We start from the raw sequence: 15,780 nt of genomic DNA, 5'->3' as shown, positions 1-15,780 counted from the left end.
ATTTAATAAGCTCTCTTTCAGATCTTAAATACTAGACTGACTTTTAAGTCTTGTTTTTGTTATTAGACTTTTATCATCTTAAAGGTCTCTAAATAGACAATGTGAACTAAATGACTGTAAACTTAATCGTGTTAAAAAGGCCCATGATACTGCATATTAGAACCACGCAGTTCAAACAAGCTAGGCAAGATGCATTTCTACCACATAGTATCCTGGGTAAATGGAGGAACAAAATACTGAAAAAAACGCTAATAACGTGGTATTCTTGCACAGTATGCTCTTGGCACAGTGGTAGCTGCAACAAAGGCATCTAACGGGCTTCCTCAGCCTGGCGATGAGTATGACTTCTACCGAAGCTTCCCTGGCTTCCGGGCGTACTGTGAAACACAGGGTGACCGTCTCCTTCACTGGTAAGGGTGCATTTGCGTCTCTGGGCCGTTGCTAGTAGCTTCCAATCCAAAACAGAAGGTAGCACCCTTCTTTGGAGACTCCAAACTTGCTGTAGATAAAAAGATGTTTTATTTCACATACCTGATTTTAGGTACTTTTCTAGCACTTGACAGTTTAAGTAACAAGTTTTAAGAGGGCCTTTCATAATGATTTGGATAAAGAGCTGTGCAGGGAGCAGAGGCTGATATAAAATGCATTAGGCTGTCTATTTAAAAAGTCACGTGGTTCATAAGAAATTAATTCTAACAATTAATACTGTATAGGTGTTTCTTCTATTCACTGCTCATGCGATGTTATCTATAGGTACTGCATTTAATTTATTTTCAAACTTTGAAGATGTAGAAGGTTGAAGAGAATTGGATGGTTTAGTGTTCAGCGTGCCTGTTTTCAAATTGCTAATAGCTGTACTGTTCTCTTGCAAGCATGAGCAAGGTGATGCAATACCATGGCTGCCGTAGCCACATTAAAGATCGCAACAAAGTGACAGAGCTGGAAGATAAATTTGATATGCTGGTTGACTCCAATGACATCATTCTTGAAAGAGTGGTAAGCAAATTATTTCTGGATGTTGTTCTTATAAACTGTTCAGTTGCCACAATTTTTTTTTCATTGCAAGAACTTCAGTGGTAGTGCTTTTACAGTTACATTTAACGTTTCTTCAATCTGGTGGTTTTCCTTTTTATTCTAAAAACATTTCCATGTGCTAGGCCAGTGGTCACAGCAGCTAAGGCAGATGGATTATGGCGGAAAGGGAAGGAAGGTAACATGAGGAAACTAAATACAATTTGGCACAAGAACCTCATAACCTGAGAACAGGTTTGTAAATTCGTAGAGCTGCTTCTCTGAGGAAACTCTTCCTACCCCTAATGTTCAACATACTCCTCCTACATTTGTCTGTCTCATGTTGCACAGAATTCAGAGGAAATGGGTGTGGAGGTATCTACCTGTGTGACTTTCTTTACTCAGTCTGACTAGCGTGGCTGAGCATGAAAATTTAACAGGTGTTTCGTTTTCACCTCACTTTTCTGGAATTTAGGGTATTTTATTGGATGAAGCAGCAGGAGTGAACAAAAACCAGCAACCAGTCCTCCCTGCTGGGTTACAGCCCCCACAGACGATCATTTCCAGCTGGAACCGCAAGGTGAGGCCTCTGCACTCAGTTTGCTGTGTTACCTTAGCTTTTTTCCCAGCATTGGCACTACTGATTTACCAGTGGAGTTGAGTAGTTAAATGTTCCATTACATTTTTTTACATGTCCTAACTCCCTCCCTCTTTTTTCCTTTTCCTATTTATTCAAACTTTATTCTGGATTCTGTGTGTTTTCCATTTGCTATTTCAGTTTCATGTACACAACAGCCTTTCTTTTGCTTATTCACATGAATTCAGGATCCTGATTCAGAGAACTTTGATTCTTAGGTGCTGGACTCACTGCAAAAGAGTGACTTACTTTTGAATTTGGGGTATAACTTTATTCCTCTGAATATTGGGTCAGGCTGAGTAAAAAAAACTCTGAACGTCTGTTAAGTCATGTGAGTTTTAGCTGTGGTTTACCTTCTTTTAAATAGGCGGGAGAATCTCACAAGAGGGCTCAATCCGAAACCTTCCGACTGCTTCATGCCAAGAATATCTCTCGACCACAGCTTAAGTTTCGTGAAAAGATTGACAATTCCAACACTCCCTTTGTACCTAAACTTTTTATCAAGCCAAATGCTTTGAAACCTTTGCCTGAAGGTAAGGGGTTTATTTTTTGTTGGGTAACCTCTTGAGAGTATTTGACACAATCTGTGTTCACAGTCTAGAGGAGAAATTATTGACTGTAAAAACAAGTAACAGCAGGAGATGTTGACCATGTAGGTGTGGTAAGCTCTGTGACGCTGTTGTTTACATATGTGCAATGTGAGGGTAGGTCAGCATACAGCATCTTCTTGTTGGTATACAGTGAATAATCTGTTCCAAACAGATATTCTGCTGATTCTCTTTACCACCATTGAATGTGCATGATAAGAGTCACTCTGGCACCAGAAGTGGTCTTGACTAGTCTAGTTGGCTTTACAGATACTTCTTTCTAATCAGTTAGGAGTGCCAGGTGTAAGGTTAGACCTGCCTTTGCTTGGGTGCTTTGTCAAAGCCGCCAGCATAACATCCTGTCTCGGCAACATGTCATTCTGCTGCTGATGATTCATCCTTAGTCTGCGCGGTTGTACTTTTAGTAACTGGGAATGATTGAAAGATTTTTCTGAAGATTTTTCAATCTCCTTCCAAGCTCTTGAGCAGAACACCCTTGCGTCTTGCTTAACAACAGCCTGGTAAAACCTAGTAACTGAGTTTTTATTAGAGGTGCAGACAGAAATCTTGCTGACAGCAAAAGCTGCAGGTCTAAATTGTTAAGATTTTTGATACTTTATGATTTTAATAGGATCTTGTGGTGGGTGGAGGGGAGAGAGTAGTAGGCTGAGAACATGTTGTGTATGGGAGCCAGTCCAGTTGTTCCATATTGGTTGTTCAGCCCTCACAAAAAGTGGACGGGAACGAAAGGAGCGCCCTGAAGACTTGGATGTACCAGCTGCTTTGGCTGACTTCATACACCAGCAGAGGACGCAGCAAACTGAGCAAGACATGTAAGAAATTAAACTGACAGCAAGGTGCTTGGAGTACCATTGGTGAACATGCACTTGTATGGTCCCGTTGTGCTGATGCTGTTCACGTGTAACAGCTCTGCATGTGTTTGTGTCTGCCCACTACGTTGTGTGTGATTTGCTTTAGACATCTGCAGTTATTTTAAACCTATGCTTAATAAGAGACAAAATTTCTACTCAGTAGGGAAACTGCCATAGCTCTCAAAGTCTTTGTGCTCTGGCTTCATAAGGATGACTTAAATTTAGTCTGTGCCTGTCTTCCTAATTTCCACAGGTTTGCTCACCCTTACCAGTATGAACTGGAGCATTTTTCTCCACCAGATGGAGTTCTCAATAAACCAGAACCCCAGGTTGGTGCCCACATTAATTTAAACTTACCGCAGATGCAGTAAGTTTACAGCCGGCCTTACTTGACGAATTTCAGAATTGAGGGTGGGGGTCAGGGCTGAGAATTGACAGAGAATGTACCATGCCTAATAATTTGCTCTGCCAGATGTACAGGCCCATCAAGGAAACACCCTGTCATTTTATCACCACATTGGATGAGCTGGTAGAACTAAATGAAAAGCTTATGAATTGTAAAGAATTTGCTCTGGACTTAGAGGTAATCAAATTGCCTTTTCTGTTTAAAAGTTACATGTGTACTGTTAGTACCTAGGAGACCATTGTATTCTTCTAGTTGTTTTGTAGTCTTCTCTTTCTCCTGCTTTTTGTACTTTCTGACATGAAAAGACAGTTCATGACCCTGACCTGTCAGATATTATCTAGAAGGTTGAATTAAACGGTGTGAATATTCTAAGTTTTCCAACTTACAGTACTGGCTGCACACTTCATACTGAATTTTGTCTTCTTTCGATTCATCCCATGTTTTTTTATGTTATGTTCGTGACAGCAAAGAGAAAGCTTGCTCATCCAATTGTCTTTTTCTTTAAGAAGTCCTCTGTTACTTTTTCTTTCTTCATTTGGGGTGCTGTTTGTTTTATAGTGTTACTTCTGTAATGGATCCTAGCTTACATCTCTCGTCCATGTTTTTCAGCACCATTCCTACAGGAGCTTCCTGGGCTTGACATGCCTGATGCAGATTTCCACCCGAACAGAAGACTTCATTATTGATGCACTGGAATTGCGCAGCGACATGAACATTCTCAACGAGACCTTCACAGACCCTGCAATTGTGAAGGTCAGCTGCCAAATTCACCAATTCAGCACCAGAATTCCTTCCCGCCGCCTTAGTTTAAGCTTTGTTATAGTTAAAAGCACACTATGCTCTGTCTTGGTCACTTGGCTTCGCTTTCATTGTAATTTGTTCATGTGCCTGTTTCCTTGATGTAAGTGGGGAGTTACTTGCCAAGTGCACTCATTTAGTAGTTCTGCATTTAATAGTGAAGGACAGAGAGAAAAGAAATCTGGTCCTAGACACAGGAATATGAAACTGCAGCACTGCCAGCCTGAGTAGAAATGTTCTTCCTAGCATTCTCAATTTTTTTTTTGCTTTTCAAGGTCCTTCATGGTGCTGATTCAGATGTGGAATGGCTGCAAAAAGACTTTGGTCTGTACTTGGTGAACATGTTTGATACTCATCAGGCTGCTCGTCTCCTCAATCTTGGCAGGCATTCTTTGGACCACTTGCTAAAGCTGTATTGCAGTGTGGATGCTGACAAGCAGTACCAGCTGGCTGACTGGAGGATACGGTAAAAACTGACCCCTTAAATGGGCTGGAGCTGCAAGGTAGCTCTTATCCTTGTTTGTATTGTTAGAGCAGGAGCATGTTTCTAGTTGCAAGTCCCGTAGTTGTAGGTTGCTCTCAAAGTGAACGAGCACAGCATTTACCTGGCTGTGCTTTAAGTTCTTTCATGAGTGTTACATTTTCCCATGTTTCTTTAGAAAATGTGTTCTTTTGGGAAGATCAGGGAAGATTAAGTAATGAAAAGCTCCTGGAAGCTCACTTAGGAACAGTGCTTAACCACTGCAGTGTTATGGGGAAAATCAGTATTTGCTCCTCTAGAGCCCCCACAAAAACATTCAGTCGCCCGCACTAGGTAGAGCAGTATGCTGTTGGAGCAATGAGCTTGGCTGTGCAGGTGGACCCTGCACACCACAGAGATCCCAGGTCTGCTTTATGTAGGCTCTGGAGAGAAAGAATAGTTATGACAAATACCATAGCAAGCAGTTCTGCCATCTGACTTAGCTACACAGCAGTCCTGCTCTCCGGCATGTGAACAAGATGCCATCTGAATTGGAGGGTGCACAGCATTTTACTGCTGTTGCCCAACAAATCCTTCAGTAAGAAACAGAAGAATTTCCATATTAGTTCTTGGCGTGTTTTATGTGCAGTTTGCCCTAATATGCCTTGCAAGAGGAAAGTGGCAGTTTGGCAGGGCAACTGAAATCTATTAGTGTAATTTTGGCTCTTTTTCTAGCCCTTTACCAGAAGAAATGATTCAGTATGCCCGTGATGACACTCACTACTTGCTCTACATCTACGATAAAGTGAGGGAGGCGCTGTGGGAGAGAGGGAATGCGCAGCCCACTCAGCTGCAGGTTGTGTGGCAGCGCAGCAAGGACATCTGCCTGAAGGTAAAGCTTCACCTGGTTGGACTACCTGGATCAGAGTATGGGCTTAGGAGGACAGCAAGTCCTTTGCCTATTCTACGTCTGTTGCATAGATGCAGGTTTTTTTCCTCTTTGTGTGTCTGAAAACAGCTGTATAAAGTCTGACTCAGTTGTGTGCAGTCACTTGTTTCACTAGCTAAAATCCTTAGATTCAGATGCCCTCTTCCTGTTTTTTGAATGCTGGCACTCCTTGGCCTCCTGATGCTTTCAGGTGTGTCTTTCCCAAGAGAGAGGTTACACTTCCAGTTCTACTGGACATTCCTAGAAGTTCAAAGCCTAGCTGGAGTTGCATTATGAGTTAATTATATTGTGCCCATGGAAAACACTCTCTATGAAAGTAGCCCTAGTCTGATATAGTAAAGCATGAAGATACGATATGTCTTAAGCTGCTCCTGCAGTTGGTGAGGCTGGTTTTCCCCTAAAAATGGATGAGGTGTATGTTTTTCAGGGATAGGCTCCTAGCAATAGTTTAGGGTAGAAGCTCCAAGACACATTGTAGCTGAGTTTATTGAGTCCCCTTATGTCTCTGTGAGATTCTGTCTGTCTCAGTGAAGCAAGGCAAACTAGAAAGCACAAATCTGATACTGATCATCTTTTTTTCCTGCCCAGAAATACATCAAGCCCCTCTTTTCAGATGAATCCTACCTTGAGCTCTACAGGAGGCAGAAAAAACATCTCAACACACAGCAGCTAGCAGCATTTAGGTTGCTGTTTGCATGGAGAGACAAGATGGCGCGTCAAGAGGATGAGAGTACAGGGTAAGAAGTCTTTTGTTACAGACACTGGCTTAATACTTCAATGAATCTCTGGGATTGTGCCCCTCTCCTCCCCCCTGAGGTTACCTGTAGAAATTAGTGTACTACCTCAGGCTGCTTTTTACACAGAAGTCCTGTTATGTTAGCAGTGAATTCTTACAGGTATCTAGATCAGCCCTACTTAATTTCTTTTTAACTGATTTCATCTTTTCAGACCTTGTAATTGGGGCAGACTTGTGCACTTTGAAGGTATTTTTAAGTGTTTTTAACATTCTGTTACACTCACACCACCTCTCTGTGTTGTAGATATGTGCTACCAAATCATATGCTATTGAAGATAGCAGAGGAGCTGCCCAAGTAAGTTTTGTTCATCCTTGAGGAGTCTCATTTGATTTTAATATCCAGCAAGTCGTTTCCTAGTGTGTAATTATTTCTGCGGTTGGTCCCTTCCTTCCAGCTGTCAATATTGCTTTTCTCTATAGTTCTTCAGTTTGGAAGAGAAATAAATAGCAATACTCCTTCACAAGCCTCCAAACTTCTTCTGGGATACATCTCTATCTGATTTTGTTCCACTAATAAAACACATTCCTTTGCATTGCTATATGTCACACATCCCCCCTGAGATTCCTACAGTTTTATAGAGCAAGAGAGAGATGAGTTCCCCCATAATATTTATTTGGGGTTTTTTTCAGTTCTTAAAGGGGTTGGGGGCGGGGGGAGTAAGGGGCAGATCCCTTAAAACACCCAATTTATACATTTTCCTCAAACACTTGGCACTCGTCATCTAACATCCATACTTGAGAATAACAAAAATTCATCTTTAAACGCGAGTCCACTGCTGGGTTCAACTTCCATAGACAAATACTGAACAAGTAACAAAATGAAGAAGGGGACAGACAGACCGACCACAGAAAAGATAAGTGAGAGGAGAGCTGAGTTAATGGTTTCTCCTTATCTACACAAACCTGGTATAGAAGCATTTTTCATCACAGAGAATAAACTCTGACAGATTAATCTGACTTGTCTTATTCTGTCACAGTCAGGACCGTGGTTATATCTGGTTGCACATCCTCTGAATGCAAATGCCTAACATATTGGCCATAAATACAGCACACTGAATTTTTCTCATCTCTCTTTAGAGAACCCCAGGGCATCATTGCTTGCTGTAATCCAGTCCCACCACTAGTTCGCCAGCAGATTAATGAATTGCATCTTCTCATTCAGCAGGCCCGGGAGATGCCCCTTCTCAAGGTAGGAGTAGCTCGTACCACGCAAGAGACTCATCACTTGCTTTCCATAAGCCAGGGACTGGAGCTAAATGGTGACCTAAGATGATGTGTATGCTGAAGTTTGCTTTTTGAACACTGTGAATATAGTGTTCTGTAGTAGAGCTGAAAGATATATTGCAACTTCTTCTGGCCTGTCTATTGTCTTCTGTGTACTGGCTTACACACCGTGTAGTTTCCTGGAGAACTAGAGCAGTAAAAGAACAGACACTACTTGAACAGGGTGCAGTTGTCTGTCTCACATTGCACATCATGTTTGCCTGTGTGAGGAAGAACTGGGCCTTGTGGAATTTGTTGGCCGTATAAATGGATTCATAAATCTTCTACAGCTCTGGTGAAGCAAAAAAAAAACCTAGGTGTAAGAGGTTCATTAGTTAAACTATATCGTCAACATGTTGATATTAATACAGTCGTCCTCTTTTAGTGAAACAACCATTTGGGAGGCTGAAGGTGTCCTTTCTGTGTGAGGTGTTTAAATGTATCCATATGCAAACACTACGGGACAAGAAGAAAGAATGTAATTTTATTAACATGCTAGCTTGTAATAAATGTGTTGAAAACATTGATAAGGAGGCCAACCTAGAAGAAATAGGGCAGGTGCATTTAAGTGACTTATCTTTCTCTCCCATTCTAGTCGGAAATTGCTTTCACAGTCAAGAAGAGAGCACCTCTATCCAGCCCTGAGGTACTGTTTACATAATATTTGTTACCTAATGTCTTAAGCCTTAAACTCAGAAACAAATGCAGCAAAATTCTAGCTTCTAGTAAATTGTTTGTTCTCATCCATTTTACGGGTCTCTCCGTTTTAGCTTAATGTTACTTTTCTGTGCTAGACTTACAACATTACCAGCTGTAAATTGGTATTTTGCAAACCATCATAATAGCAGCACTTAAGGCTTCATCAGCAAACACTCTAGTTTCATGTGTGTTAGTCTATATTGACTGATCTGTGAGAAGTTTCAGATGAGTTTCTAAGGCTGACTCGTTTACTCTCCTCGCCCGTATGAATTAAAGCATCTCCATTAGCCAGTAGGTGTTTGCACAGATATCCTTTTGATGCCAGATGTAATGTGCTCTGGCAGGTGAGCTATATTAAGAATATTCAGTCTCTGAATTTCACCCTTTTATTTGAATTTTTATTAATGTGTCTCTGCAATATGTGAAAACATACACAGATTCATAGAGTAGTCTATTAATGGTGTTTGTAATTTGAATCTCTCTGCAGAGGCTGGAGAATACTTTCTTTGGACCACATGACAGTTCCCGGATTCCTGTGGATGATTTTCGGAACAACTCTGCCTTGGGTAATTTGGACTTAACCTAAAAACTCTGCTAATAATGACATGATGTGGCTTTGACATGAGGAAATAAGTAGCCCTGAAGAAACTTTCAGTGAAATCTCATTACACAAAACAGCAGTAAAATATACACGTATCTAATAAAAATTTTGTCTCCTTTTCATGTAGAGCCTGCACCAGTTTTGGAACATGGTTGTCTCTTTTCAGACAGTGAAAAGACAATGAATATTCAGGGTGTTCTGCCAGAGTCAACATGTCTTGTTGCTACTGCCACTGTCAGCATATTCAGTGTAAGCAACATGTTTGTGATAGTGTCAGTATTAAGTATTAGAAAACATACTTCGTAATCTGATAAAACTGTGTGAAAGTGTTGCAAGAAGTAGTAAGGTGGGACATGCATGGAAATGATATTGGCTTCCTGTCAAGCATATGGCATAACCGAGACAACTAGGTTAGGAGGCCAGCAAGTTAATTACATCTGTCTGGATGGTTACTGCCATCAGTGGAGTTTCAGATAGAGTGAGAAATAATATGCATGAAATGGCAGTAGCCAAAACCAAAAATTATTAATGTTAATATTTCTTCCTTTTTTTTTTCTTTTTTTTTTTTAGGAATGTGATGAAGATGAAGGACATGAGAAGGTTTTAACCACTGCACAACAGAAAGCTCAGCGTATAATGGAGTCCTTTGAAAATCCATTTAGAATGGTAAAAGCTCCCAATACATATTTGTAGTGGGAATCATGAACTACCTAGTGTAGATGATGCTCTGAGCTCTTTTTCCAGGCATCTCTGAAAAAGCGTGATACAGCATCAGCTGCTGCTCTCTTACTGGAATCAAGAGATTGTCCTTCTTGCAAAGCACACACGTGTGGACTTGTTTTTAAAACACATTGAAATGCCTCTTAGATATATGTCTTTCTACATAGTAAACAGACCTCTCACTGTTTTTTTTTTTTAATCAAGTTTGAGGTTTTTTTAATTTGCATCACATTTTCATCTCTACTTTATGGCTAGAGTTAGTGAGCTGATTTTATTCTTGTAATGAATCAGAAGAACAATAGAATACTTTGTTACAGATTTGGAGTGGCAAATTACTAGGAAATAATATCAAAACAACTTTTTCTGGTGTGTGGTTGGGGGTTTTTTTGTTTGTTTTTTCTTTAACATTTCTCTTGGCCATAGCTGTGGTAATTTTTCTTTTTCCAAAAGGTGATCTATCTGTAGAATGTTTCTTAAATATGAACTTTTTGATTTAGAACATTTTAAGTAGCATTTTAGCAATGAGCTAAATGTCATGTGTTGTGTTTAAAACAAAATGGTTTTTTCCTCTCTGCAGTACCTACCTTCGGAACAGAATCCTGCCTATGTCTCACAATCTGCAAAGTTTGACCCATCATCAAAAATTTATGAAGTAAGACTCGTGCTAAAATTTCCTGCCACGTAGTACAAAAGAAACAAGTAGATTATTTTCCTTTGAGAACCTCAGTAATATAGGATTTTTTTTTTTCCCCTTGGATTCTCCTTAGAAAAAGAATCTAGGTTTTGAGAAACTTGACGTGTTTCTGAATCTGTAGTTCATTGTTTCTGTAGCATTCGTATCCTTCGAAGAACCAGGGATTGGAGACATTCCACTGTATATTCCCTGTCTGTCAAAGCTACAAACTACTACTGAAGTCTGTATCTGCCTTTGTTCTCATGGCTTGTTTGTAGCTCAGAACTTCTAAAGCACATGGTTTTACTTTACCTGGTGCAGCAGATCTTAATCTCTTTTACAATCCAATTTGATCTTTTGTACTCTTAATGAAGACCAGCATGTGGTAGCAAGCTTATAAACTCCCTTTTGCTGTAAAACTTCAAAGAAAGTGATCCCAGGTAATTTTTTTCATTGCAGATCAGCAATCGATGGAAGTTGGTGAGTCAGACACAAGTACAGAAGGAGTCCAAGGATGAAACCAAAAAGAAAGCAGCCCAGCAGTCAGGTACAGCCATTCTTCCCTTCCTCAATGTGTTGGCCAGCGTGCTTTTCCCAATGCACATAGATTGTTTCCCAGTTACAAGAAAACCTTAGATGATGGATTTCCTGGTGGATGAGATTGTTTGACAAAAGTTGTACTCTATTTAGTTTGAGACTTGCTACAAGCTGGTTTGCTTGCTTTTTCTAAGCTCCTGGGTAACTGACTCCTGCTTTTTACAGTAATGCTTGTTTGTTTCCATAGCTGCTCGTGACCAGGCACAGAAGGTGTATAAAGAGGCAACAGAAAATATTGTGTCTGTTCGTCAGCAAGCTATGGTATGTCATTGAATTCCCTACTTCCAGCCTTTGCCCCTTTTGACCTTTATAACATATTTCAGAATGAAACCCTGAGCCCTATAACTCTGAAATACCTGAATGACAGTCTTTTGGTAGTGGTCTTTCTGTGGTTCTGCCCTGTGTGTAGCAGCAGGCCCTTAGCAACTGTGCTGTGCAAATCTTCACATCCCTCCATACCTTCGGTAGGGAATGTTTTCCACTGCTGCACCTCTCTGCTCCTCACTTGCCTAGGTTTCCCCAAATCTGCCTGTAGGGCCACAGCAGATCTCAGCCTCTAGTATCCTGTGAAATGACAACTTGGCTTTTAATCTGAAAAGTCCCTGTTATGAGGAAAAAAAAAAAGCAGTTTAGGCCCAAAAAACATCACAGTGCTTTCTACCCTCACTATTGTCGCAGGCAAAGCTGTCACTGGGGCCTAGGTCCACTGGGCAGTTCATCTGCATGCTGGTGTTCATGCCTACACAGAGATGTTTCATTCTCCTCTCCTGAACTTGTCCTTGTTTCTATTCTGTGGGTTGCTTTCACAGCAGGAGCAAGCTAATAAGAAGAGGGAGAGAGTCATGAGTGAAACGGGAATAGAGTTGCCAAAACAAGAGAAGAAACGGCCAAAAGCCTGCCAGCAACCAGAGAAGCTGGAAGCACCGAAGCAGTTTACCCCCTTTGATTACAGCAAGTCCAACTTCAAAGTGTTTGCGGGTAAGATCTGGATCTCTTGCTAGAGTGCTGCAGGCTGTGGAAAATGTTGCCAGCTGAGCCCTGAGAAGGCTGTGTGTGAATGTAGGTGCCAAGGCAGTATAAACTGTTATAATGCACTTACCTTACAGTGGGGAAATACTAAAAGAAATTAACTTGGGGAGCGTACAGTTTAGCATCCCTTTGCTGATTTGGAAACAAAATCCTGAAACCGTTGGCCAAGGGGATTGTGGATTCGTATTTTGCTTCTTTTCTCTGTAGAGAAAGTCATCTGTTTAATTGGACCCCAGGAACTAGGAGGTGAAGGAGATTTGATTCCTTTGTAAAAGTATCTATTGAAAAGCATCTCCTGCCCTTAAGAGACTGTTGTGGTTTTTAGCATGTGGGAGACTGCAGTGAAACCTCCTTATCATTAGAGGAACACTGTGGAATGTACTGTTCTTTCTGGAAAATTTTATTGACAGCTTCTCTCCTCTCTCCCGTAGGAAGCAGCAAATCGAAGCAATCGCCACAATTTGATCCTGCCAAGCAAGCTTACGCAGGCAAGGTATGGGCATGTCATGAAAGAAGGAACAGAAATGTTGATGATAGCATGTACCCAGCTGAGGACTTACTGGGGAACGCAGATGACTTTTTCTGGATCTGCAGAATGTTCCCTAACAGCACTTGGTGCTGAGGTGCAGCTTCCAATCACGAGCTCATACATTGTATTATAGCCTCTTCCCATTCAGGAAGAGTTTTTTGGGGGCTCCTCAGACTCTTTTGGTGTTTCCCACCTCTTCATACATTGTTCACACCTACGCCTCCATACATCACAGGCGTGACATTTAGACCACAGCACACCACCACAAATTCCCAATACCAAATTCAAGGCACTCTTAGAAATCTCAAAGTCAGTCCAGTTATTCCAGGCCATGGCAGGTTTGCGTGTTGCCCACATTCTCCGCCAAGTACTGTCATTAGGAAAACAGTCTCAGCTCAGAGAATTTTTACTTAATTTATTGCTAATTGAGATTGAGAGATTGAAGAGAAGAAAGAAAACATAAACAATCAAACACATACTTCGGGAAACGTGTGACCAGCACAGGGCAGTTCCTGGGTTGTAGTCGTCCCCCACCCTAGGTCACCCCAGCAGACCTGGATTACCTAAAACCCCCCATGTATACCCTGCATAGTGCTCATGTGTGGAGCGTTTGGGTGCTGATGCGTGACATCAGTGGGCATTCAGGCATGAAGTAATAGGGTGCCTATGCGTGAACTCATTAGGTGCTTGAGTGTTAATTTTAAGTTCTGCAGCTCATGTCTTGCATTTCAGCCTCTTTCCTGTGCATGCTGCCTTCCTGCATATTTAACTGGAGGACAAATGGTACCAGGGAGCATCTTAGATATTCATTAAATCATACTTTAGAAGCTGAACAAGTTTATGCCCGATAGTGTAGGAAACAGTTTCCTGTGCAATCCCTTTTCTGTGTCAGTTGAAACTTGTTTCAGGAGAAAAAAAGAAACCGATTGGTGAATTTGGGACACCCTTTACAGATCTTTCTGTCTAGATGGGTAAAATCTGTCGTCAGTGGAGTATTGTGCCTCACATGTCAAGGTTAGACCAGTAGAACAGCACTTAGTAAGATGAATTCAGCGCATGTGCATGTAAAGAAGTCCTAAAACATAAAGCTTACAGTGTAAACGAGCAGTGTTCTTGAAGTGGGAGGGACCTGACAGCACACGAATCTCATGGAATATACTGTATTTGGCAGGTACCTCACTGTGGTGGTGGTGTGTTTTTTTTTCTTCTGTGCAGAAATTTGCTGGAGCTAACAAACTTCAACAATCTGGAAACCGAAGCATGTCCTACCTGGCGGGGAAAGCTGATAGGTGTGTTGTCAGCCTGCTCTCATCGCAGCGGTGGAGTGTTTTCACGCCTGTGCCCCGGAGCTATGGGCAAAGCATAACTATTGTCCTCTATTGCTGTGGGAGCTTAAGCACATTTTTAATGGAAGAGGTTGCGTAACACCTACTCGCGTTCATTTCACAGCTTGACGTCAGTTTAAAGGAAAAAAGGAAAAAAAAAGGCTTAGTCAGGATTAATACAATCAAAGACAATTCTGGGTGGAAGGTTTGAAATGCTGAGGTAAAAGTTTGTGTTAATAGATGTGGGAGTCGCTTTCTTTGGCCACAAAGATAGGTAGAGTTGGGAAGAACATTTGCCTAGCTTGGGAGGAAGATAAGTAACAGTACTGCCAAATACGAACATTCTTGTTCAGAATAGATACTTGATGTATAGCTTACCAGGCTTGATCCTTGGTAATATTATTATTTATATTATTTAGTCATAAAAGAGCAACACTGCGTAAGGGCAGCATTGGAGGGAGAAAGGTTCTGTCTGCGTCATGACCCTTTCTCAACAGAATCATTGTAACCTATCGTAGGTTTTTAATCTTGAGTGAATTTAGAGCAAGAGTTAAAGTCTCTCTGTAACTGTCTTTTGCAGGGGTTCCAGGCACCACTGGCCAAAGAGATAGTCCTTGTTACAGGACCTGTGGGAGTTGCTGCTGAACAAAACAATAGTCAGAAGTATTGTCACCATGGGAAGGCAAATACCGGTCATTGAGCAGTTTTTGTACAGAAATGTTTTTAAACCCATTAAAATCCTTTTTTTCCAAAAGGAAAAACATCTTAATTGATTTCACTTTTATTATATTCACATTGGTTTTCTTCTAATTATACTCACAATGTTGCTTTGTTTCTAATTTTGAAAATTTATCCTGTGTTCTCAAACACAGTTAGGCTAAACTTGTCACTTCTTGGAGTTGCTTGAAGTCCAGAACCAGCATGTCAGTGGAGTATGAGAGGAACCTCTTGGCATCTCTAAAGCCAGCACAAAAATAATAGAGAGATTCAGTAGATGTGACTCAAACCCCAGCAATCCAGAGGAGGAAATAAGGCCAGACTGTCTTTTATGTTAGACCTTGCTTACAAATTGAACTACACAGCTCATCTCTTACAGGACAAGGTAATACGAAAAATGAGTGTGTTTACCTGGCCGTGTTTGTGTATTTTTGAGCAAAGACTTTAAGGGGAAAAAAGAGTTAGGGTACTTTTTGGATCAGAGACCAGTGGTTTCACCATAAAGTTACAGAGTGAAAGTTTTTCACCATAGAGTGAAAGCAGTAGCATTAGGTAGAAGGTAAAAACACAGTGCGATACTGGGTTGGGGAAAGCCAGTGAGGTTCTGTGCTGCAACTGCATCTCAGTACAGCTATACTAACATTTCGTAGTTCTAAATGCCCACAGTGAGTTATCCTGAAGTCTTTGTAGAAAGAGTATCAGCCCATAATATGATGGATGGATGGCAGAGCTTACTCTAAATGCTGACAACTGGAGGCTGGTAACACTGCTGTGAAAGAGGTAAGCAACATTACAGTTTAAACGGTCGGGAGTACCGAAGGGTAGGGCTGGTGTGACTTTGCTTGAAGCCACATTAAATCAGTGGCAGAGCTGCTTCCTGGGTTCCTGGTCGCTGCGCTGAGCAATGGATCTTGCTCCCTTTCCCAAAGGCCTTGGCTTACTCTATGATTTCCTTTTCTGACTAAGGATTTTCCATTTCATGCTCACCAGTTTTGGCAATGTAGAATTTACGTCTCTGACTGTTAGGCTAGGTGCAAGGACTGAGCAGGTAGTGGTAAAAATTTCCCTCCCTGTTCCTAACCCGAGGGCTTTATTTTACAAAGACTGTGAG

General features: G+C 41.2%; 1 protein-coding gene across 1 annotated transcript; it reads left to right on the top strand.

The window, feature by feature from the left end:
• Positions 1-189: 189 nt before the first annotated feature.
• On the top strand, positions 190-14,721 carry EXOSC10 (exosome component 10). Its single transcript, XM_009578915.1, has 25 exons — positions 190-216; positions 274-410; positions 873-996; positions 1,487-1,591; positions 2,016-2,181; positions 2,957-3,068; positions 3,361-3,436; positions 3,580-3,690; positions 4,123-4,266; positions 4,587-4,777; positions 5,507-5,663; positions 6,309-6,457; positions 6,761-6,811; positions 7,594-7,705; positions 8,375-8,425; positions 8,966-9,044; positions 9,207-9,328; positions 9,650-9,745; positions 10,377-10,451; positions 10,932-11,019; positions 11,257-11,330; positions 11,879-12,047; positions 12,530-12,591; positions 13,843-13,916; positions 14,533-14,721. Exons 1-25 carry the CDS (start codon positions 190-192, stop codon positions 14,561-14,563), a joined length of 2,583 nt encoding a protein of 860 aa, XP_009577210.1. The 3' UTR covers positions 14,564-14,721.
• Positions 14,722-15,780: the final 1,059 nt, after the last annotated feature.

The sequence above is a fragment of the Fulmarus glacialis genome, unplaced genomic scaffold (genome assembly GCF_000690835.1).
Source record: "Fulmarus glacialis isolate BGI_N327 unplaced genomic scaffold, ASM69083v1 scaffold28315, whole genome shotgun sequence".
Taxonomy (NCBI): Eukaryota; Metazoa; Chordata; class Aves; order Procellariiformes; family Procellariidae; genus Fulmarus; species Fulmarus glacialis.
Note: the sequence above shows the minus strand (reverse complement) of the source record. Positions and strands in the feature narration are given on the sequence as shown.